The following is a 23,748-nucleotide window of genomic DNA, read 5'->3' on the forward strand; positions in this document are numbered from 1 at the left end:
TCCCAGAGGTTGTCCTATACTTTCCGTACAAAATGTGGCCATCCCGGTGCGTTTTCCATTCACCCAGACAATGTTTTAATATAGCCACGATACCCCACACCTCCTGGGGTAGCGATGTCGCAGCAACCTGGTAAAAACAAAAATGGATATTGCAGGTGACCGGGATGCACCAAAATTGCATCGATCTCCACCGGGAAGCCTTGTTGTTAAAGAAAATAGCCAGGTGGCCATAAGACAGAATGGCGTTAAACTTGATGCTTGCAGGGCTTATAAAAAAAGACACAATGAAATATTAAACGGCGCAATCTGAGAGATGTATGCAATTTGTTATTGTGTGTTTACTGTTAAAACAAAAATGTATATCTGATTACCCAATAAAGCTGTATTCTTTCCCACTCCATCAAGTGTCTGACTGATGGTTGGGGGTTCTTGAGGGAGAAGCAAGACTCCACCGCAAATACTGACACTACTATCTGGTTAGGTTTGTTGGTGATTTCTGTTTATTTGAGGTTTCTTCGGGTGAAGAAGGAACAAATGGTGTAACTGGTAAGGTCTGGATCCAAAGCTAAGGACCAGCCGCTCTGGGGTTTCCGTTACATTGCTCTGTTGCCTGATTCATGGTGTGATTTTAAGAACTCAGTTTACTTGAATCTGTGAAACTGAGTTTTGTTCTTGTACCCTTAATTTAGTGTATCCAGTGATGTAGAAATGTTAGTAATAATCTATAATTAAGAGCACCTTGTCTACTTATCTTCCAGATATATGCACTATTTGTCTTTGAAAACTTCCCTCTAGCCCCGGGGTAGGCAACCTTCAACACCCTAGATGTTGTGGACTACATTATCACTGATGCTTTGCAAACATTATGGCTGTAAGAGAAGGATGAGAGATGTGGTCCACAACATTTGCTCTAGTCTGATCTTTGCACTACGCCTCGCAGTTGACAATTTACAGCCAAATAATAATAATAAAAAAAGACTATCACTATTAATTGGCATTGGACCGCCACTGCACTCAAACTCCTGACGAAATTTGTGACAATTCTCATTAATTTTATTCACACATGCAAACACACAAAAATGAAATAAATAAATAATATTAAAAAAAAAAAAAAAAAAACAGAAAAGGGAAGCATTTTTCACTCTCGATTCCTGCTTACTGGTAAACGTATAATTCACTTTGAAATTGATCAAAATAAATAATAGCATTTAAACTTCTTTCTGAGTCTTAGAGATCACGTAAGGATCCTCACCATCTCTTTACGAATAGCCTTATCTTTCATGTACTGCAGATACACAATACTTTTGATTACCTTCATGCCAGTAAGTCAGTTGTAATTTACAAGTACCTCGCTGCTTAACTATCTGTTTCAAAGCAAACAATACGAATAGTTACAATAAATATTAGCATATTCGCACTCTCAGATACATCCCAGAAATCTCAATCGAGGAGGTTTTGCTGAGAAGAGAAAGTGGCAGTAATATATGCAAGTGAAATACAACGTAGGACACAGCAGGGAATTGTATGAGCTCATCACTTTAGATCGTACATGCACTCGCGAGTATAATAAATATTTCAGCAGGTAACCACATTGGACATATCATGGTCTCCACATCTCTTCCAGAGCTTGGAGTGAGTGATAGACTTAAATACATGAATGGAAAAGGGAAGAAGCCAACCAGGAGATATCATACATCAGCATATGTTAAAGGGTCAATGGTGTCTAAATATAAATGACTTTTATAGGAAATATCAAGCTGAGATAATGTCATATACATATGTTAAAACTATTCGACGGGCCTGTTATGCATTTTTTTTTACAGCAAAAGGCCCTTGGCTTTTAGTGAATGATAATAATGAAAGCCCCAGGGAGAAAGAAGGGGGGAAATTATATTGAAGCTGTATTTTGATTGGCTGCTTGTTATATGTATCTCCTTACTATACAGCTGGAATTAAAATCCCGGTCAGAGACCAGAAAGTGCACGTAATGGCAGCCCCCAGTCTGCTATAAAATGCATACTTTGTGTTATTTAAAAAGCTATAAAAGTAAAATTAGACAGTTACTTTTACATATAAACTCAAATGTCTTTAAGTTTTCTCTTTTTATAGAAAATGAATATATGTTTTACAAGGGAACTATCATTTTCTGGGATAGTTATGACGATTTTTTTATCCTGTTAAATATGAATCTGTTTTCCCAACACTATAGTGTCCATGTGCCCCTTCCACCCATGGCATTGAAAGGAATCAATAGCCCTTTAAACACTCACCTTAGCTCCATCTCCATAGAAGCCTAGAAGAGCTCCAGAGTCGGCCTCCAGGGTCATAGTGGTGCATTTCCACACCAACAAGGATAACGCAGCGGTGCAGGCAGCACTGAGAGGATCCTCCCCATACGCGTTCGAAAACACGAGACTCACATTTTATGCAGATCTCACAGGGGATATCTTGCAATGGCGGAGATCTTTACAGCCCATTACCACACAGCTCAGGGCTCATGATATCTGCTACAGATGGTGATCACCACGAACACTGCAAGTTCACTAGGGAGAGACCACACACTCCGTCCAGGACCCACAGCAGGTGGCGACTCTATTGGACCTCTTGTGGTCTAGGAACCCCCAGCATGGCCTGGACCACAAGAGGCTCCAGCGAAGCAACGTCTCTGGGATCCGGCAAGGGTTGTTCCATTTACACCTCGGGAGGCACACTCAGAAGCATACGCCTCGGCAATGACCTGAAGCACCTTGTACATCCTTCTACCCCAAGGACGCAAAACTCTTTATACATGCTTCTCTATTCGCATAATGATCCTTCTTCAGATCTCAGAAATGTCTTAACTTTTTAAACTTTATTCTACTAGCATATAAAGTAGTTTACATGTAAAACCTCACCGATGATGAAACTAGTCCACCGCTTAGATCTCTCCCTCCCCCCCCCCCCCCCCCCCCCCACAGCCCCTCTGCCTCTACACGCTAACAGCTAACACATTCCCCAGCGAGACTTAGAGGCGCATAACCACCCTAGGGCTATTAGCCTGGCATGTTTTCATTCTGTACTTTCCTACTCTACTCTTCCAGAGTACTCAGGCAATGGCACATACAGAATGGCTGCAAGGCTGGTATACACTACCTTATATCAATGTCCACTATTTCTTTTTATTGAATATATTGTTTTATGGTCTTTATCTCCTGCCAAATGCATTCATTAGACAGCAACCCCACTTAGCAAGACATGCCACTGGCAGGCAGAGCACACAATCACCTTTGAATTGGCCATTATTATGAGAGAATACAAAAATAAAAACCCTCAGCTCCCTGTATGGTCCCTTACACATGCTTTTGCCATCTAATATATACATCTTATATATTGTTATGTTATTGCATACATGCGTATTTGTAACTCAAAGTCAGCACCTCTCACGATGGTGAGCTGGGAATAAATAAAGAATTTTATATATATATATATATATACAGCCTGTGTACATAACATATATTGTTCTTGATCTAAATTACTTTGTACGTGCATAAATTGTTATTAGTAAGCCAGCTAATATTTTTCAGAACAGCCCGGCCGTGGCCACACCCCACACTCACACCCCTAACAGTAATGTGTCCATCTTTGTCCAGTTGAACTGTTGGGAGGGTTTTATATAAGAATAGATGGATAGAAGCCACTGGTGCCACATATATTTCTACATTATTGCCACAAGAGTGAGACCACCAGCATTATGGAACCCAATATCCCTTTCTCTCTGAAAAATATGTGCTAATAATTTAAGAAATGGTGGCCTCCCTAAAATATTTAGCTTTACCGCTTTACATTCCTCTTTTCTTTGCTTTTCTGATTTAGTAGATATACATTTCTTTCCAACATTGGAGCATATGGGGCCTGTCAGTAACCACACATCTCCATGCTACTTCCTCTCCTCAGAGACATAAAGCATGGCCAGGGAGAGGGCCCGAGATGCTTGCTGTGTGATATATATTTCCTTTACATCCAGATTTAGAGATTTCTGGGAGCTTTCTTTTAGTTTGACCCACAGTATTAGGAATGTGCTATAGTCTGAAAGGGAAAAAAAACACATCTAAAGCTGCATTCTTCAGTCTGTACTTTAACCTTTCGAGCGTTAAAAATCCTAGAGGTTGTACAGCGCTGCAGAACATGTTGGAGCTTTATAAATGACAGAATCATGACATTCTTAATTTAGTGTTCCTGTCACCAGGGGGGAATCACCATATAGTCTTTAAGGGAGAAGGTGGTGCCAGTGATGCAGATTTTGTTCTTGGACTGCCACTTTTAGGCTCACCCACTCTATTCCTGATTTACATACCTCGTTATGTTGGAAGGTATTTAAAGTCCCATACTCCAGTTCCCGTTTCACAATGTTGATACTGGTTAACCTTTTAAGACCACATAAATGCTACGACTAATGTTACGTTAATTAACCCTTCATGAGTCTAACTTGTCTTTTGTTTGTTGGATATCAATCTTTCATCTCAGGGTTCCACAGTCTCTGGATTAGAAGTAGACCAGCAAACATCTCTATTGCTTTAAGTTACAGCTAATGTTTGCAGTCTCCATCGGGAATACACAGACCCCACACCACAAAAGGGTAAAAGCCTAGGCTGGGGCTGCTGGCTTCTGTAAGTAAGACGTAGGCTGATATACTGGGTTATGCCATAATAGAGCCGAGATAGTTTAAGGGACATTCCAAACACCTAAAGCACTTTAGCTTGCCAAAGTGCTTTATGTGTAAAGAGTGTGTCCTATTTATTTCATTTTATATAACATGCAGATTTCAATTGAAATTGGCACTTTTATAAATTAACCTTGTTACATCCCCCCTGACTGTCAATCAGACAACAGGTCTTGTCACTTCCTGGTTTGTTTATCTCAGTAGAGCTAAACTCAAGAGAGAGCAATTGCTCAGAGCCCCTGGCTTGTAAAGACTTCTCATTGAGCTGCATTGGGAAGTCTGTGATTGGACAGCCACAGAAAGTCTGAGCAGGGCTAGAAGGGGAGGGTTTACAATGATAGCAGACTAGAACTTCAGGTTTGGCAAGGAGTTTTAGATATACACTCCAATGGAAAATTAACAAATAAATGCATGCATGTTTTGGAGTATATCTACTTAACTGTGATTAATTTATTTTGTATTTGGGTAGTGGAGTGTTCTTTTAAATGGTATATGTAACAAAACAGATCAATACAAAATAATCAAGAAAACCTTGCATGCTATGTTTTTTGCATGTCTCTCATTTCCCTGGCTGTCTATGCAAGGATGTCTATAATCCAAAGCGATCTGTTGTAGAGTTTTTGATGAGAAGGAAACAATAATGATGTTAAAATCCCAAAGTGTTTCTCAAAGCAGGTGTCAGATATTTAGGCATAGAAAACTGATAGGGTATAGTTTTCTGATAGAAACCGGACCTCCCATAGCACACAATGAAAACTCACAAGAGACAGATCTAAGGTAAAGGAGATTGGTTATAAACAGAAATATGGAAATATTCACTTTATTGACTGAGTAGGTGCCAGTGGAGGACTTCTTTCACATATTTATTGTGGGGACACGATTGTAGTTTTGAAGCTGCAGAACAGTTAGTGTAAGGGATGAATAAAGCCAGAACAACATGGAACATTTTTTTTAATATTAATGTAATTTAGTTTGCATAAAAAGATGATAATGGTTTTGACTTTGAAGTCTGTGAAAAACCTGCTTTGAGTTGACGGCACAATTTAATTTGTTTTAAATTAAAAATAAATCATATGCCATATTTGTAATGCATGTACTTAATCAAGGTAAAATATCGATTTCCTAAAATTTGCATGTTTCAAAGCCCTAGAAACTTTAATTAGCAGAATGGACGTCTTCGGTTAATAAAGATCCACCCTCTTTTTGTCCAGCAATGCCTTCTTATTAGTGCTGAGAAGAGGCATTTAGAAGTCTCCATTCCAAAGTTTCTCATAATGATGGATGACTTTATTAAGATTTATGTGTTTGTATAAATACATACTATATGGCTTTATTAGATGGTGTCATTTTTAAACTATTACATTTCAAATAATGACTTGATTTAGGAAGCTATTGTGGAAAAAAATTCTTAGGAATTCAGCCAACCACTGGATGGGATTCATCACCGTTATACTCCACGTAAGCTGTTTAGCACGTGGTTTCTTCACCATGCTATTACATCCAGTTTATAGTTTAACTCCCACTACGGTCAGCCAGAATCTCACTTAGCAAGACAGGAGTTATTGTCCAGCAGAATGTTCGCACTCAAATTGATGAAGTGTGAATTCTCAACAGAGGGGATTGTGTGTTTTTTTCCTCTGACCCCTGTACCTAGGACAGAGGTCAAAAACCAGAAGCAATATATGTTTTTTATCAGGAAATAATAAGAGCATATTTTCCATACTTATTGTAATTTTCTTTCTTGATCAACATGGCAGCATTAATTAATAAGTTATATCACAGCCAAAAGAACAGGAAACACAACTCTAAAATTAGTATAAATAGAACCGTCAATCCCATATAAAGTATTCTTAGCAACTATCATCACAGATTATATGTCATCAAATGGAAAAAAAAAATTATGTATAGTGATTTTATTCTTAAAAAAAATAATTTCAGTATCTAGTTGAAGTTTGGTCAGATTCAACTGCTGCTCAACGTAGTTGCCTGATGTTGCAGAACACCGTGCAATTACAGTAGCAGGCAAGTAAGGTTGAGCAGAGGTTGGTCAGATAGCCGAAAAAACTGACCCCAAATTTTCTAAAAATAAAAATCAATGTACGTTATTTAAAAAAAATAAAATAATTTTTTTTTTAAGTTTAATTAAATATAACCTTTTATGACAGTTGCCATATCATGATGGGAAAGTCATTCTATAATGTTAATTGATACAGTAGACTGTATTGTATTTACCTGATTGGATGAAATAAGCAAGAAGCAATATACTTAATGGATTTACACTAGTGCTTTCATTTATTGAAATAGATTTGCCAAATTGTGAATTGTTAATAGACTACACTACCTAGATCGATATCAATTTAATGCAAAAATGACAGTCAGGTATTATTAGAGTGTATTGTAAAATGTGCTGATACACAGGAAGTAAATGTTAACTTTCTTCAAAACTTTGCTTGAACCTCACTTTGTGTATGACGAATAGTTTTAGGCATCGTGTCAAGAAATCATTACTGCATTTTGACTGCCACGTTGCATTTTAATCCGTCTACTTAGAAAATATATACGTCTCAAACCACAGTCTGTATTCAGTTTGCAGGTCTGTAGTTCAAATTTTATCAAATATATAAAAAAAAAATTCAAATCTAACTGTGCCGACATATAAGGATCTTTGATTACAATAAAAAAAAAAGTCAAATTTAGCTGAAAACGATTTAGAGATAAGCAATAAAAAAAATTCCAGATGTTTTATTGAAAGTTTTAAATATCATAATAAACCAAACAATAATGATAATAATAATAAGAACAACATCCAACAAACAAGGAAAAGTGGTAAATATACAAGTACTATAATCATCCAATACTATTTAAAATTGAAAAATAATTAATCAATAATTGAAAGAACTTGTACAATAATAAGTATAACTTTACCATTGGCAGTGCCTTATTTAGGAACCATAATGCAGTGCAAAGTGAATATAAAAATAAAAAATAAAACTATGTAACAATGTTTGGTGACCGGCTGGGGGGAAAGAACTTAATATGATATTGAGGCCTAATATCTTCTTCTCAAATCGTCCAATCGAGTTGTCAGGTGGTATTCGCATCCTATGGCAATCTTGTAGCTAGCTGACAACGTTTGTTTTCAAAAAGGAGCTGTAATACCTCGATAACTGAAGGGACAGTTGATGATTTCCAGTGTCGTGAGATTGCGGAAGTCACAGAAATAAGCAGATGATCCAACATTACTCCTCTTTGACTTTTGGATATATTTTCCGGTAAATTTATAAATAAACAAAGATGTGGGGATATTTCAACTTGAAATTTTATGATGGATTGAATGAGTTTATGTATGCCTTTCCAGAATGGAGTTATCAAAGCACATGTCCAAAAGATATGATATAAAGTTCCAACCCTCCGTGGGACTCCATAGGCACCAGCAGCTTCAAATATCTGTTTGCTGCTATGTAATGGTATTTTAGCAGCTGCTCTCCTGATCCGATGCACGGATCTGGCATAAATCTTCCTCAATGTGCCTTTATCTGCACGAACTCGTCTGTGCTCTGAATCAGTCACAAATCTCTTAATAGTGCGATGATCACGCTTAAGTTTTCGTGAAATATCTAATGTTTTCATACCTCGTCCAAGGCATTGAACTATTTCACTCTTTTTGGCAGCAGAGAGATCCTTTTTCTTCCCCATATTGCATGAAAATGGTGCTCTGCTTAATAATGTGGAACACCCTCTTTTAGTAGTTTTTCCTTAAATTGGGCTCACCTGGCAATCTAATTATAACAGGTGTCCGAGATTGTTTTCAGTGATCAAAAGAGCCCTGAGACACAATGCCATCCATGAGTTAAACTGAAAAACTAAATATTTAATCTTTGTGACACTTAAATATAATTTGCATAATAATTTGGAAAAAGGTGTGTATATATATATATATGTAAACATCTCCTACTTGGCCTCCGCACTTGATATTATTCAGAAAAAAGTACTTACTCCTGGTGACCGGTGTCTTATTTAACACACAGCTGACATACTTGAAGGTATCCTGTATTTAAAAAATATATTTCCTTTCAAAGCTTGATAAAATGGTTTGTGTATTAAAAATAGTTTTGAGGTGACAGTTGTCCTTTAAGATTCCCAAGTTTTCTTCTTTAAGTTTGTTATATATAAATGTTATCCTTTCATTGACCTCAAACTGCCTTTTTTGTTATCCTTTTTTTTTGCAATTTACCTGTTGATTCCATTAGTTGTTTACATTCAGAAGATGCCATTGTGTTACCATAACAAGACACAAACAGTTGTATGTGCAATCTACATTTTCATTAGTACCCAGGCATACTGTACAACAAGCATGTCAAACTCAAAGTCTGGCACGGGCCGCATAAACAAGGTTTAAAGGACCACTATAGGCACCCAGACCACTTCAGCTTAACCCCTTAAGGACACATGACATGTGTGACATGTCATGATTCCCTTTTATTCCAGAAGTTTGGTCCTTAAGGGGTTAATGAAGTGGTCTGGGTGTCAGGTCCATCTAGGATTAAACCTTTCTGCTGTAAACATAGCAGTTTCAGAGAAACTGCTACGTTTACAAATGGGTTAATCCAGCCTCTAGTGGCTGTCTCATTGACAGCCACTAGAGGCGCTTCCGCGCTTCTCACTGTGATTTTCACAGTGAGAAGACGCCAGCGTCCTTAGGAAAGCATTGAGAATGCTTTCCTATAGACTGACTGAATGCCGATGACGTCCAAAGGAGGAGGAGAGTCCCCAGCGCCGAGGGAGCCCGGCGCTGGAGAAAGGTAAGTGATTTAACCCCTTCCTCTCCCTTCAGCCCGGCGGGAGGGGGGCCATGAGGGTGGGGGGGGACCTATTAATACTATAGTGCCAGGAAAACGAGTTTATTTTCCTGGCACTATAGTGGTCCTTTAAGTTTATGTGGGCCACAAAAAAAAAATACCTTAAATTTTCATAGAAACGTAGGTTTATTTTAAAAAGTACAGTATAAAAAAAAACAGCATACCCCTCTACTAAACCACAGCACCCTCCTCTACTAAATCCCAGTCCCCCCCTCTACTAAACCACAGCACCCCCCTCTACCACCCTGTGCCAAATCTGATCCTCCCGCTACTTCTTGAAACCCTGTGAAGGTGGAGCACGTTGATGTCATGTGGCGTTGCGTACCTCCATACACCTCCAGGTCACAGACAGAAACACACTCACACAGACACACACACACATACTCACTGACAGACAGACACACACTGACAGACACACACATATACTCACTGACAGACAAACACATACTCACTGACAGACACACACACATACTCACTGACAGACCCACATACTCACTGACAGACAGACACACACACAGACACACACACTGACACACACACACACACTGACAGACACACACACACACACATTTACACATTCTTGCACTCACATAATTTAATTTATTGTTCCCTACTTTTGGGAGCTGGTTTGGGGCTCTTCTGTCTGGAGATCTCCTTCCTGCTCCTCATTGCCCGCTTGCGCGGTTTAGTAATGCCGGGTGCCAGAATATGACGTCATATTCTGGAGCCCGGCTTCACTACAGATGGCGAGCGAGAGGGAGTAGTGAGGAGCAGGAACTCTGAGCTCCCTCGCTGGCCCTCCTCGCCGGCAAGGTAAGTTTTAGCAGAGTAGGCACCTGCAATGTGGGGAAAGCAGGTGCCTACTCTGCTATAACACTGAGCATGCACTCATGGCTTGCCGGGCCGCAAAGATAGTCCTTGTGGGTCGCAAGTTTGACATGCTTGCTGTATAACATATAAACCGTCTGCAGCAAAAATATATCTGCACATATTTTATACAGAGGGCACTATATTGTTTTTTTCTGGAACATCCTAACTCTGAGAGATCTGTTGGAAGTACCATCACTTATATCCTACCAGTGGGGGATTAACACCACTGAATGTGTATCACACTAGAGCTTGTACTGACTCCGTAATATGTGAGTAGGACCATTACGCTTTATATATCACTCATCATTTGTTTGTGACATACCACACCATTTTTGTTTTTTCTTCTTTTTTTATGGTCAAAATAGACTGAAGGAGCAGTAATCCCCAGATTCCCACAAGAAAACCAACTGAAAGAGGGTCCTCACTTACTGTACCTCATATTTTTGGACTTTTTATTTTTTATTTCTATTATTTGTATATTGGACTGTTTCAGATTTTTTACCTACTGATATTTTTATCACTAATTTAATATTATCTATTTGTGGCGCAACCTATTTTTGTTCAATTATATGATCGTAAAGACCCAAAAGTCAAGATGTATGCAGGCAAATGCTGTTGGTCTTGGAGTGTGCCAAATAATCCAAGTAAGTAAGGTACCATAAACTTTCAATGTATGTTCTATTGATCAATGACAATTATTTTAGAAACAGAATGCTTCAGTTCTGAGTTAAAACTGTACAACATGGTTTATTGATTTAAGATAAAAGAAATGCATGAAATAGAATGCAGTTAGTTTATCTGGTTTTATATAAAGTAATTGTAGAGTAATTGAAAACATTTGAAATTGAAGCAACCACCCACTTGTCCTGAACTAGTTCACAACAAATCTGTGTCATTGAGAGAAATGAAGCCAAACGACTTGTACATGCGACCTAATGTCTAGGAGTCATCTCCATTCCATACGCAACATCACCTGTCTCCTGTCCAATGTTGGTCCCGCAGTTTCAAAGATTCAAACCAAAATAAATATATAAGATTTTCTTGAGACAAAATGAACAGCTAATAATCATAAACCCAACCTATGTATTAAAGCAAAAGTAAATAGCTTCCAATGTTAGATAATTCTTGGCCTAATCTAGATAACATTTAAATGGTTACCAAATGTACACTATGGCCACCAAACTAACTTTAGCATAATGAAGCAGTTTGGTGTATAGCTCATAGCCCTGCAGTGTCACTGCTTAAAGGAACACTATAGTCACCTAAATTACTTTAGCTAAATAAAGCAGTTTTAGTGTATAGATCATTCCCCTGCAATTTCACTGCTCAATTCACTGTCATTTAGGAGTTAAATCACTTTGTTTCTGTTTATGCAGCCCTAGCCACACCTCCCCTGGCTATGATTGACAGAGCCTGCATGAAAAAAAAAACTGGTTTCACTTTCAAACAGATGTAATTTACCTTAAATAATTGTATCTCAATCTCTAAATTGAACTTTAATCACATACATGAGGCTCTTGCAGGGTCTAGCAAGCTATTAACATAGCAAGGGATAAGAAAATCTTAATTAAACAGAACTTGCCATTAAGAAAGCCTAAATAGGGCTCTCTTTACAGGAAGTGTTTATGGAAGGCTGTGCAAGTCACATGCAGGGAGGTGTGACTAGGGTTCATAAACAAAGGGATTTAACTCCTAAATGGCAGAGGATTGAGCAGTGAGGCTGCAGGGGCATGTTCTATACACCAAAACTGCTTAATTAAGCTAAAGTTGTTCAGGTGACTATAGTGTCCCTTTAATTTTCTGCCATTTAGGAGTTAAATCACTTTGTTTATGCAGCCGTAGGCACACCTCGTTGCATGTGACTTACACAGCCTTTCTAAACACTTCCTATAAAGTGAGATCTAATGTTTACATTTCCTTTATTGCAAATTCAGTTTGATTTGGAATGTGTTGTCTCCTGCAATGTCAATAGCATTCAAGACCCTACAGGAGTTTCATGTGTGGGATTAAAGTTCAATTTACTGAGCAGTAGATACAATCTTATAAAGCAAGTTAATATCTGATTGAAACCATTTTGTTTTCATGCTGGTTTGTGAGTCACAGGCAGGGGAGGTGTGACTAGGACTGAATAAACAGAAACAAAAGTGGTTTAACTCCTAAATGGCAGAGAATTAAGCAGTGACACTGCAGAGGCATGTTCTATACACCCAAACTGCTTCATTAAGTTAAAGTTGTTTTGGTTACTATAGTGTCCCTTTAACAAGCAAGGGAGTGAACACAATTTAGACAAAACCTTAATATAGTGCAAAATAAAAAAATAAAATTCTGATAAAGAATCAAAAGAAATACCATAAACTACATGCATGTATTAAAAATAAACTAGATACAATAGAGCAACTATTCAGGGTTAAAAAAAACAACATATAGAGTTAAATTCCAAATGTAAAATGGATGAAGTCCTTTGTGGCTTGAATTAAGGTAAAACTCCATATAAAGCCATTTTTGCTGATGCCTCTCTTTACCATGTGTATGATGCAAGACAGGAAGCAGATATTTTGGAGTTTTTTATTTAAATGATCTGCAAAATGAAATCAGAAACTATAACCTTTCCATAATTTCTGTTATCTACCCTGAATTCTTGCATCACTTTCTGGACATTACTTTCTACATTTGCAATTCAAATACAGTGATTCAAGTAATTTACTTTCACAAATGTAACGTATTTTATATAAATGTAAAAATTGGTATTCACTGCAGGGAAATTACAAAGCAAAATATCTAGTCACATGTTAAAAACAGATCATATATTTTTATACCGTACAGTAATAAAGTCGAGACCTGGTGATCTCATGGTGCCTGGAAGAGAATAAACCATAAGTAACGTTGAGAATGGGATCCATTGACCCCTGGACATGAATAGACAATTTGAAGCAGTAATTGGCTTTAAAGGGGCTGCACCAATAACCACAACCACTTTAGTTCATAGAGTCTTTGGGTGCAGTTTGTGCCCTTTTCAAACTGCTTAAAGGACCACTCTAGTGCCAGGAAAACACACTCGTTTTCCTGGCACTAGAGTGCCCTGAGGGTGCCCCCACCCTCAGGGACCCCCTCCCGCCCGGCTCTGGAAAGGGGAAAGGGGTTAAAACTTACCTTTTTCCAGCGCTGGGCGGAGAGATCTCCTCCTGCTCTCCTCCTCCGATCCGCCTCTTCACCTCCTCGTCGGCTGAATGCGCACGCGCGGCAAGAGCTGCGCGTGCATTCAGCCGGTCACATAGGAAAGCATTCATAATGCTTTCCTATGGACGCTGGCGTGCTCTCACTGTGAAAATCACAGTGAGAAGCACGAAAGCGCCTCTAGCGGCTGTCAGTGAGACAGCCACTAGAGGACATAGGGGGAAGGCTTAACCCATTCATAAACATAGCAGTTTCTCTGAAACTGCTATGTTTATGAAAAAATGGGTTAACCCTAGAAGGACCTGGCACCCAGACCACCTCATTAAGCTGAAGTGGTCTGGGTGCCTAGAGTGGTCCTTTAACAAACACTAGGGCTCTCCTGGCAATTGAGGCCTGGCCCCTCTACTCTGGATCAGAAAATGTGTAAGTGAGTTTCCAAAATGGTGATCAAACCTTGGATGTCAATGATAGGTTCTAGTTTGGATAGATAATGCAAAAATGAATGTGGGGTTAATGTTGGAGTAAAGCAAGCCCATACATCTTTTATTTTTCATTTGCAATTTGTGTTTGCTCTAACAGCACCACAGAACTGAGAAGAGCAGCCTACGGCTCACTAATGAGGCACAGAAGGGGTTCATTTTAGCTATGGCACACATACCCAGTCACAAAGCACTAGGGAGCCCAATTGATGTTGCAGAGTAAGTGGGATACCATTTAAGGTGCCATTAGGTGAAGGGTTTACTCCAAACACACTGACCTTTAATAAGTCAGTTGAAAGTTATATGAACGGGGAGGTGTTGGCTGCAATGTTTGGGATGGTTTAGATTGATGGGAAAAGTTTAACCCTTTAAGGATGCATGACATGTGTGACATGTCATGATTCTCTTTTATTCCAGAAATGTAGTCCTTAACCCCTTAAGGACACACGACATGTGTGACATGTCATGATTCCCTTTTATTCCAGACGTTTGGTCCTTAAGGGGTTAAGGGGTTAAATAAGTTTGTATGCTGCATACTGACCAACAAATCTTTCATCATAAAGTACAAGACACCTCATTGTTTAAAGGAATCAACAGGTGTGCCATCATCCATAACAAACCAATGGTATTGCGGTCCTGTGGTTCCATAAGGAGTAGTTTCACTTTTGTTGGAGGATATTACTGGTGATATACACCCGCTGGTTAATGGCATGTTACTGTGACTTTGGTGAAATGGGCTCTAGTAAATTAACATCATTATAGTTTCTATTTATTGTTAGCTTTCTTGATTAAAAAAATAAAATAAAAAATAAAAATAAAAAACAGGTATCAATAATTTGCCTGGGGATTTTGTGTTCATTTATTTTTATAAAGTATTTACTATTGAACAGCTTTTAGAGCCCTTCATATCACAGACACATGTGCACATGTAAACACTGTATTTGTTATACAAAGACTTTTATTTACATCACTTGTTCTGAGGTAGAACGAGAGGAGAAAATGAAGCAGAATTATATGAGAAGGAAATGTAGATATGACAAAAAAAGAAACTTTAAAAAAAATGAATTTTTCACAGCTAACCATAACCTTTGTTTTGTCAGTGTCCTACATAAAAGGGGTGTCTTGCCACTCAGAACAGAGAAAGTATGGCGATAGACAGACTACAAAAAAAGGAATGAGGTGGAATGTAATGTGAGTAGCCCGGTTGTATCGGACTTCCGGCCCAGCCCAGGAGATGCCAGGTTCCTCAAGCTCCTTCCCTGACATAGTCAAAGCCTCTGAACAAACTTTGCTCTTGGCTTCCAAGAGGCCGAGGTTCCCTTGGAGGAGTCAGCTCTGGTCCTTCGGACGTAAATTCTGGGTCAAAGTTACTAATATCATGTGGTCCCTTCACCAATGGTGTAAATGGGGGTGACAGACGTCTAGAAAGTAAAGCATCAAAATCCATTTCCTGAGGAGAAAAAAAACAAAACAAAAAACATTGTAACTCCACTAGTCTACCTCCCTACATCAATAGCCACCATTTCACACTTTAAACGTAATGTATAACGCAATAATAATTTTCACACTACACAGCTCTGTTTTAGTATCAGCAGATACTGTTTCACAATGTCTGTCACTGCACCAATCAGGGAATTACATTCCACTGCTCAGACATCACACTATAGAATTATGTCTCAAAGTTCCGCACCTTGAAAAATGGCTGTTTCTTCACATCTTCAGCATCTTTTTCTCCTGATCCCAGACGCCTCTCTGGATTCCTGCGCAGGAGCTGCAGACCAGAAATTTAAAATACCCAGTTATAAAAGGGTAATACAAAAGGGTTATAGAAAAAAAGGACTTGTGTAGGCATTAATAGATAGCTCATAAATTGTAAGCTTGTTCTTCACTTTTAGATATCCCTATTCTATTGTTATAAAACTCCGCAGAATATGCTGGTGCTATATAAATGCTGATAATAATAATTAATGGCACACTGCCATGCTGTATGGCAAAACTGGACGGGACATATTGTGCATTGCTGTATTGGAAGATGAGTAGGATTTTAGTTTGAACTTATATGTGCTGGGTATTTACATTTTCACATTTTTCATTTATTACCAACTTTAGCCGAATCTGCTGGCTACATTACATTTTTTTAAAATAAATTTCACACAGATTTCAGTTTCGTGAGGAATTACACAGGAAGTGAAATACCCCAATACTGACTCTGAGTAAAGCAATAGCCCCATGTAAACCTCTGCTAGATTTTAGAAAAGTTATATGCTCGATTTACAGACATGCCGAATGATTACTTGGTCTATATATCACTTTTGGATTTAAATAGGAGCCAGGAGCTACACTTCACCCCCACCATGGCATGTTAAAGCATGTAAAAGAAGACAACTTGGACTATTTAATGTAGGGCATTTTAAATCTATTCACTTGTGCATTTCATCACTAATTTCTGCCAAATCTCTGATGCTTTTTTTCACAATACATATTGAACTTTAAAGGACCACTATAGGCAACCAGACCACTTCAGCTCAATGAAGTGGTCTGGGTGCCAGGTCCATCTAGGATTAACCCTGCCTGCTGTAAACATAGAAACTGCTATGTTTACTTTAGGGTTAATCCAGCCTCTAGTGGCTGTCTCATTGACAGCCGCTAGAGGCGCTTCCGCGTTTCTCACTGTGATTTTCACAGTGAGAAGACGCCAGCGTCCATAGGAAAGCATTGAGAATGCTTTCCTAAGAGACTGGCTGAATGCGCGCCAGAAGAGGGAGGAGAGTCCCCAGCGCAGAGGGAGCCCAGCGCTGGAGAAAGGTGAGTGTTTAACCCCCTTCCTCCAACTTCAGCCCGGCGAGAGTGGGACCCCGAGGGTGGGGGCACCCTCAGGGCACTATAGTGCCAGGAAAACAAGTTTGTTTTCCTGGCACTATAGTGGTCCTTTAATGGTGAATTTTTCAAGCCTTGTTCTACTACTGTACTTTGAAGACCCAGGATGTATAATCTGCTGCATCTCTCAAGTATAGCAATACCCACATATTTACATTTGTCCTATTTTTTGGTTACCTGTAGGGTCAATTTAGAGACATTATAACATTCCTCTTTGCAGAAGTGACACTCTCTGTCTCACCATACTGAGTCACACTATTTGTAACCTGAACCACCGATATATAAATATATAACCATATTTAACTCAATCTAACACCAAGAAACATTAACCCTAACTCTTTCTAACCTTAAACCAAGCTAACCATAGCCAACACTAAACCTAACACTAACTCTAGCAATGCACTGGTTACTGGATTGAACCCAATTATAACACATAGATAACCATTTACTGAAGTGGGGTGCTGTATAGACTTCCGGTATTGTCACAGCAGTAATAAATTCCTGGCTTGAAAAAGGTTTCTTTTTGAGCCAAAACATTGCTCTGTGCGTGCCTACTGCTATGCACTAAAAAAAACAGTATTACATTATTTTTGGTGAGTGATGGACCCTTTTTTGAGTGAATTGACCCCAAGCTGAATCATCTCTGGGAGCCAATCACACTAATGGAATGCTTCAGCTGACAGCTAAGGAATGTTATTACTGTAATTGGCTCCTAGGCCAGGGGTAGGCAACCTTCGGCTCTACAGATGTTGTGGACTACATCTCCCTTGATGCTTTGCCAGCAATATGGCTGTAAAAGCATTATGGGAGATGTAGTCCAAAACATCTGTAGAGCCGAAGGTTGCCTACCCCTGTCCTAGGCTGATCAGTGATAGCTCATTATTCCAACGATAGAACATTATCACAGTGTTTACTGGCTGGCTGCAGTCTAGTGTAGGACCCACCAATATTGGGAAACTGTGACCAGGGGCGTATTAGCCGCGAGGCAAACAAGGCATTTGCCTTGGGCGGCATTTTCCAGGGGGCGGCAAAAAAAGCCGCCCCCAAATGCCCAAGGCAAATGTCTTGTTAGCCTTGCGGCTAACAGACATGCCGGCGGGCTGCTGGGCGATCGGGCGGCACTGCCTGGCGGGCGGGCGGTCGGCCGGCGAGGGAGCACTTCCCCTGAGCTGTCTGCTCAGCTCCCTCGCCAGCCGCAGAGTGAGGCTGGGAGGCGGAGCCGGAATATGACGTCATATTCCGGCTCCCAGCCTCACTTGCGGCTGGCGAGGGAGCTGAGCAGACAGCTCAGGGGAAGTGCTCCCTCGCTGGCCGGCCGGCCGCCCGATCGCCCAGCATCCACTGGACCACCAGGGAGGAAGAGACACCCCCCCCATCCCAGCATTCCCAAAGGTAAGGAGGCTGGGGGGGGGGGGGGTGTTAAATAAAAAAAAAAATGTGCTAAAAATAAATTTAAAAAAATGTGTTAAAAATAAATTTAAAAAAATGTGTTAAAAATAAATTTTAAAAAAGTGTTAAAAATAAATTTAAAAAAATGTGGTAAAAATAAATTAAAAAAATGTGTTAGTGTGTGTGTCTGTTAGTGTGTGTCTGTGTCTGTTAGTGTGTGTGTCTGTTAGTGTGTGTGTGTGTCAGTGTGTGTGTCTGTTAGTGTTTCTGTCTGTGTCTGTTAGTGTGTGTGTGTCTGTTAGTGTGTGTGTCTGTGTCTGTTAGTGTGTGTCTGTTAGTGTGTGTCTGTGTCTGTTAGTGTGTGTGTCTGACTGTGTGTGTCTGTTAGTGTGTGTGTCTGACTGTGTGTGTCTGTTAGTGTGTGTTTGCCTGTGAGTGTGTGTTTGCCTGTGAGTGTGTGTGTATGTTAGTGAGTGTGTGTGTCTGCTAGTTTGTGTCTGCTAGTGAGTGTGTGTCTGTTAGTGTGTGTCTGTTAGTGAGTGTGTTTGTCTGTTACTGAGTGTGAGTGTGTCTGTTAGTGTGTGTGTGTTTCTGTTAGCGATTGTGTGTTTCTGTTAGCTAGTGTATGCGTATCTGTCAGTGAATGTGTGTGTGTGTATTTAGAATGCGGGGCGGGGGGAAAGGTTGGGTGGGGGTGGCGCGGGGGGAGGGGGGGTGCCTGAGTTTTTTCCTGCCTAGGGCAGCACAAAACCAGGATACACCACTGACTGTGACGTAGTACTGGGCTTAACCCAATATGGCCACATGGTGGAACTGAATCCCCATATTTGTTTGCTGAGATAGGTGATTTTAAGTAACCGTGTAAAATTTAAAATTCAATTTTTGTGTAAGCTTTCCTTAATCTGTATTTTGTATGAATGTTAGTCCAGCAATATGACATTATTACAGTGTGTACTGGGCACAGAACCTGTCTACAGCCCAATGGATTGCTGCCAGGGAAGGCTGTCAACACTATTGCTGGATATTTCATGGGTGGCATGTAATGAAAAATCCCACTGCTACCAATTGTCTAATGTGGCAAAATGGTTAAGTAGGAAAGGGTTACATACATTACATACAATGCTTAAAAATCACACACTGTAGGATAAAAATAGAAAGATATTAGGCCAGCCCAGAAGAATGCTTCATCCATAGCTGTTGACCCTTAAAGGGGAAATCTGGTCAACCTCATTTACTGTCAGAATGGCTCTGTATATTGTACTCTCACCCGTCTCATTATAGCGATGGCTTCAGCAGATAGGAATCGTGGGTAACGGACTTCATCATTAACAATGCTGTCAAACACCTCCTCTTCCTCATCACCCGGGAATGGAGACTGAGACAGGGTTGGAGAGAGAAAGACAAACAACATTAGACAAGAACTTCACTGTCTTGGCTACTCGTCACATCCCAGCTATGAATAAGTTAAAACAGGGATTTATCTTAGAACTATCATGAAAGAATCACAAATAACACATTTTCTCATAAATAATATCTCTGTTTTAAAGGTAATCCATCATCAAAGCTCATTTTACTACTGTTTACTACTGTGTATAAAGTACAGGAGCTCTCGGTGTCACCACAATGTACTAGGATTTCTCTAATTAGAAACGAATTACCCCATTAACAATACATAACACTAGTTACAAAACTAGTGAACAGAGGACCCCAGTGCGAGAGTTTTATGGAGGGCTTTCCACCACTTTCCTTTCAATCCTCTTAATAAGTATATCCTGCCATTTAAATCTTCACACCTCCTGCTAATTATGCTATTTCAACAAATAATCAGATGCTAACATAACTGCCAGTTTACCCCCCTTCCCAATTCCTATCCTCACTGTCTGCTGAAAATTAACCTCTTCCAATCCTAATTAACTAACTCCTCCCTCCCACCTCTCCCAACCTCTCCCTGCCAACGGAGAATCCCTTATTACTCTGCAATTCTCCCCTCAGCCCTCAATTCACATCCCCATGTCCCTCTGGTAATAAACCTTCTAAACCCCATTTGCATCCCTTTAAAATCTGTTTCACCTCCTTCTGCCCTACATACATACAGAGAGGCAGTCACACAATAAAGGCACACTGAAAAAAAACTTCAAACAGATGCTGCACACAATAACACAGAATACACTCACTCATCGATATACTCATGGGTGTAGGAATAAAGGGGGCTAAAGGGCGGGGCAGATCAATATTATTTGATTTACTATGTGAATACATGATAGGGGCTCTGTTTGGGTGACCTCGCTTCTAATGGTTTCAGTACTGTGTAAACACGCATCAGAGGTGACGACTATATCTCCATTTTATCCATATTATTGCCTTGATATAACTGGTGCTATCTCACAGCTACATATCTTTGTGAAGGCACAATAAGCAGGTTGTATTTCTTTGCAAGGTGCCTCAAATGTTAACTCTATCATTGCCATGGATATCCTACCACACATTAACATGCTTTATCCCTCTTACCTCTCCAACCATCATTTCATAAATCAGGACTCCAAATCCCCACCAGTCAACAGCCCGAGTATATGAAGCATCTGTGAGCACCTCTGGAGCTAGAAATTCTGGCGTGCCACAGAATGTGGATGTTCGATCAGATGGACCCATACCTGTCAAAAAGGAATAGAGAAATGAGACCCATTTTACCTAAAGGCAATCGTTTCAGGGTGGCACGGAGGCAGACATTTTTAGAATACGTATAATGAGGAAAAGAGGGGTACGCACTAGAAATAGTTCTCCTTGCCTTAATATTGTTCAGTATTAATTAGTAAAGATGCATAATTCACAAAGAATATAGATTTCTGCAGTAGCCAAATGTGTAGCTTTTCTGATAACTTAATTATGCAGAATATAACATCTTTATAATTAATGTATCAACATTGCCCGTATTACATTTTTAAATATACAAACCCTGTACTAAAATAATCCTTCTATTGTAACAGTTCTGCCATTGACCTTGAAACTGTTAAAGTGAGATCATTAAGTGAAAAATAAAAAGCAGATTTTGTTTGCTTAAAATATAGTTATATTTTCTTTAATTTCAGTTGATGTAAAATTACTCATTAATGAAACTCAAACATGTTTGCTATGTTTAAATGCATCAATTCTGTGCAATCCACAATTAGGGCGCGTGCCTTTTAAAAACGAATAAACATTTATTTAAAAAAAACAAACAGTTTTTTGAGTTTTATCGAACAAAGAAAGTTGCATTTTATATCAGACAGGAGGCTGCCATTAATGTATTGTCAACTCTACAATTTCTGGTCCCTGACTAACACTTGAGTTCTTAGAACACTGAGAAGCCAATCAGGCATCGGATGAGATGTTAAATGCACAATTTGCATAATTGTAAACCTGCCTCTCAATGCATCGCTCAGTACATGTCTTTTAAAACATGAATGTTTATTCGAACTTGTCTCACTACGCTTTTAATATTAAAACCATTTATAATAGTGCATTACTTAATCCTTTAACATTGAGCAGCGCTAAGTTATGTTATTGTATATGGTAAATATTAATAAACTATGAAATCACCCTGGAAGAACATGGAGGCAATTACTAAAAAGCGCACAGAATGCTCACTTACCCTCTTTACAGAGTCCGTAATCTGCTAGTTTTACATAGCCTTCAGAATCCAGCAATAAATTATCCAGCTTCAGGTCCCTGCACGAAAGACAGACATTAACAATTTCAACCACTGTGGGGTACTTTACTAATGACCGAATTTGCAATAGCAACCTTGATCCTTCAAAAAGCTTAGTCAGTTTGTGGTACTTTGATTAAGATTAAATATTTCTATCAGCCAAACTAAAGACAAACAATACATAAAAATAATAATCAATGAAACCAAATTTATCCCTAATTAAAATAAATGTTTTGCTCAAATCAATTAATAGTTATTTCACTGTTAAAACTATGCAACGGAACGGATGAGTGTATTGGGAGCCATAGGTTATGGGATCAGTCCCTATGTCAAGGGAGTCTATGCCAATCCCAGTTCAGCAGTACAGTTTAATGGAGATTAGACTGAATTCTACTAACATATACAAACATTTGGAGGAGGAAGGACTTCGGGTACTCTCAGTTTTTGTCAAACCACCTGAAAATGGTTTGACAAACTGTTCAAAAAAACACGGATTGTTCAAAAAATATTTAATGTCGGACATTATGTATAGGCAAAAAATGTTTTACGATAATGCCAAATAGTGGCCACAGGAGACGACTAGAAAGCAATTATAAAATGTCAATAAACTTTTTAATTTCTTACTAGCAGCTCTCCAAATCAAGTTCTGGTTTTCCCATAACATTCAATGAGACCATGTGTGTTGTCCTTACCTATACACGATGTCCTTACTGTGTAAGAACTGTAGGCCAAGGAGTACACAAGCAGCATAGAACCTGAGGAAAATAAAACAGATAATGTAATTATATGATAGATAAAAAGATCACGAGGATCAATAGTAAGATCATAGAGTAAAAACCAGATAGACACAGAGAGAGAATGACAGACCGAATGAATGAAGGAAAAAGTTAAATGTTTGTAAGACTCTGATTTTTATAAAATTAACGAATGATGATTTAGCAGAATATAAGTCAAGACCAGTGGCGTACATACAATCCACAGGGCCCGGTATGAAAACTGATCCATGGGGCCCCATCCCATTCTGAATCTCTCCTTCCTCCTCCCGCAGGGCTCCCGGTTGTTGCTGGGAGGAAGTGACCGGGGCAGTCACTTCCTCCAAGCTTTTGACATCATAAGAGAGGGCCCGGTCGCGCTGTTAAAGTGCAGCACTGACAGGGCCCCCTGGAAATTTATTTCCATCAGGTGGCCCTAACAGCATGGGCCACCTGATGGGCCTCTTGAATGCGGCCCCAGCGGTTACACTGCGCGGACCAGGGCCGCAACACATGGCGTGATGGGCCCGGTCGCAGCTGCGACCCCTGTATGTACGCCAGTGGCCAAAACTACATATATTACAAATTAAAATGAATAAATCAATCACTAGTCTTGCCACTGAAAGACTTAAAATGTGTTTTTCAGAAAGCCATGTATCTGCTAAAAAACAGTTCTTTTTTTAAGGAACCAGTATATGTTTTTTTGATAGGACGGTGCATTTAAAAGTGAGGCTAATAACTACAACTTTTATTCCAGCTCTAAAAAAAAAGTTAAAGAATGGGCATTTCAATAATGTCTATTGTTTCTCCTGCTTACTTGATTTTTTTTTTGTAGATGTTGCTGCTATAGTTTAGGAAATATAAAAATGTGCTATACAACTACCTCCTGCCTCATGGTGAGATGGAGTGTTTGCCTTTCCTGAATGAAACTCCACCCCCCAAAAAAACTTTAGTCAGCACCACT

General features: G+C 39.4%; 2 protein-coding genes across 3 annotated transcripts in view; both read right to left on the minus strand.

Annotated features, from left to right (window-relative positions):
• Positions 1-23,748, minus strand: part of ADGRE5 (adhesion G protein-coupled receptor E5) — a 262,935-nt gene that overhangs the window by 8,674 nt on the left and 230,513 nt on the right. The window lies entirely within an intron of this gene.
• Positions 14,909-23,748, minus strand: part of LOC134603352 (serine/threonine-protein kinase N1-like) — a 48,317-nt gene continuing 39,477 nt past the window's right edge. For both annotated transcript variants that reach the window (XM_063449221.1, XM_063449223.1), the window contains exons 17-22: positions 22,725-22,787; positions 21,976-22,052; positions 20,856-20,998; positions 19,615-19,722; positions 15,772-15,852; positions 14,909-15,531 (exon numbers count right to left, since the gene is read on the minus strand). In XM_063449221.1, coding sequence (XP_063305291.1) covers positions 15,328-15,531; positions 15,772-15,852; positions 19,615-19,722; positions 20,856-20,998; positions 21,976-22,052; positions 22,725-22,787 — 676 coding nt within the window. In that variant the 3' untranslated portion in view covers positions 14,909-15,327. The remainder of the gene's footprint in view (positions 15,532-15,771; positions 15,853-19,614; positions 19,723-20,855; positions 20,999-21,975; positions 22,053-22,724; positions 22,788-23,748) is intronic.

Source organism: Pelobates fuscus, chromosome 3, assembly GCF_036172605.1.
Source record: "Pelobates fuscus isolate aPelFus1 chromosome 3, aPelFus1.pri, whole genome shotgun sequence".
Lineage (NCBI taxonomy): Eukaryota > Metazoa > Chordata > Amphibia > Anura > Pelobatidae > Pelobates > Pelobates fuscus.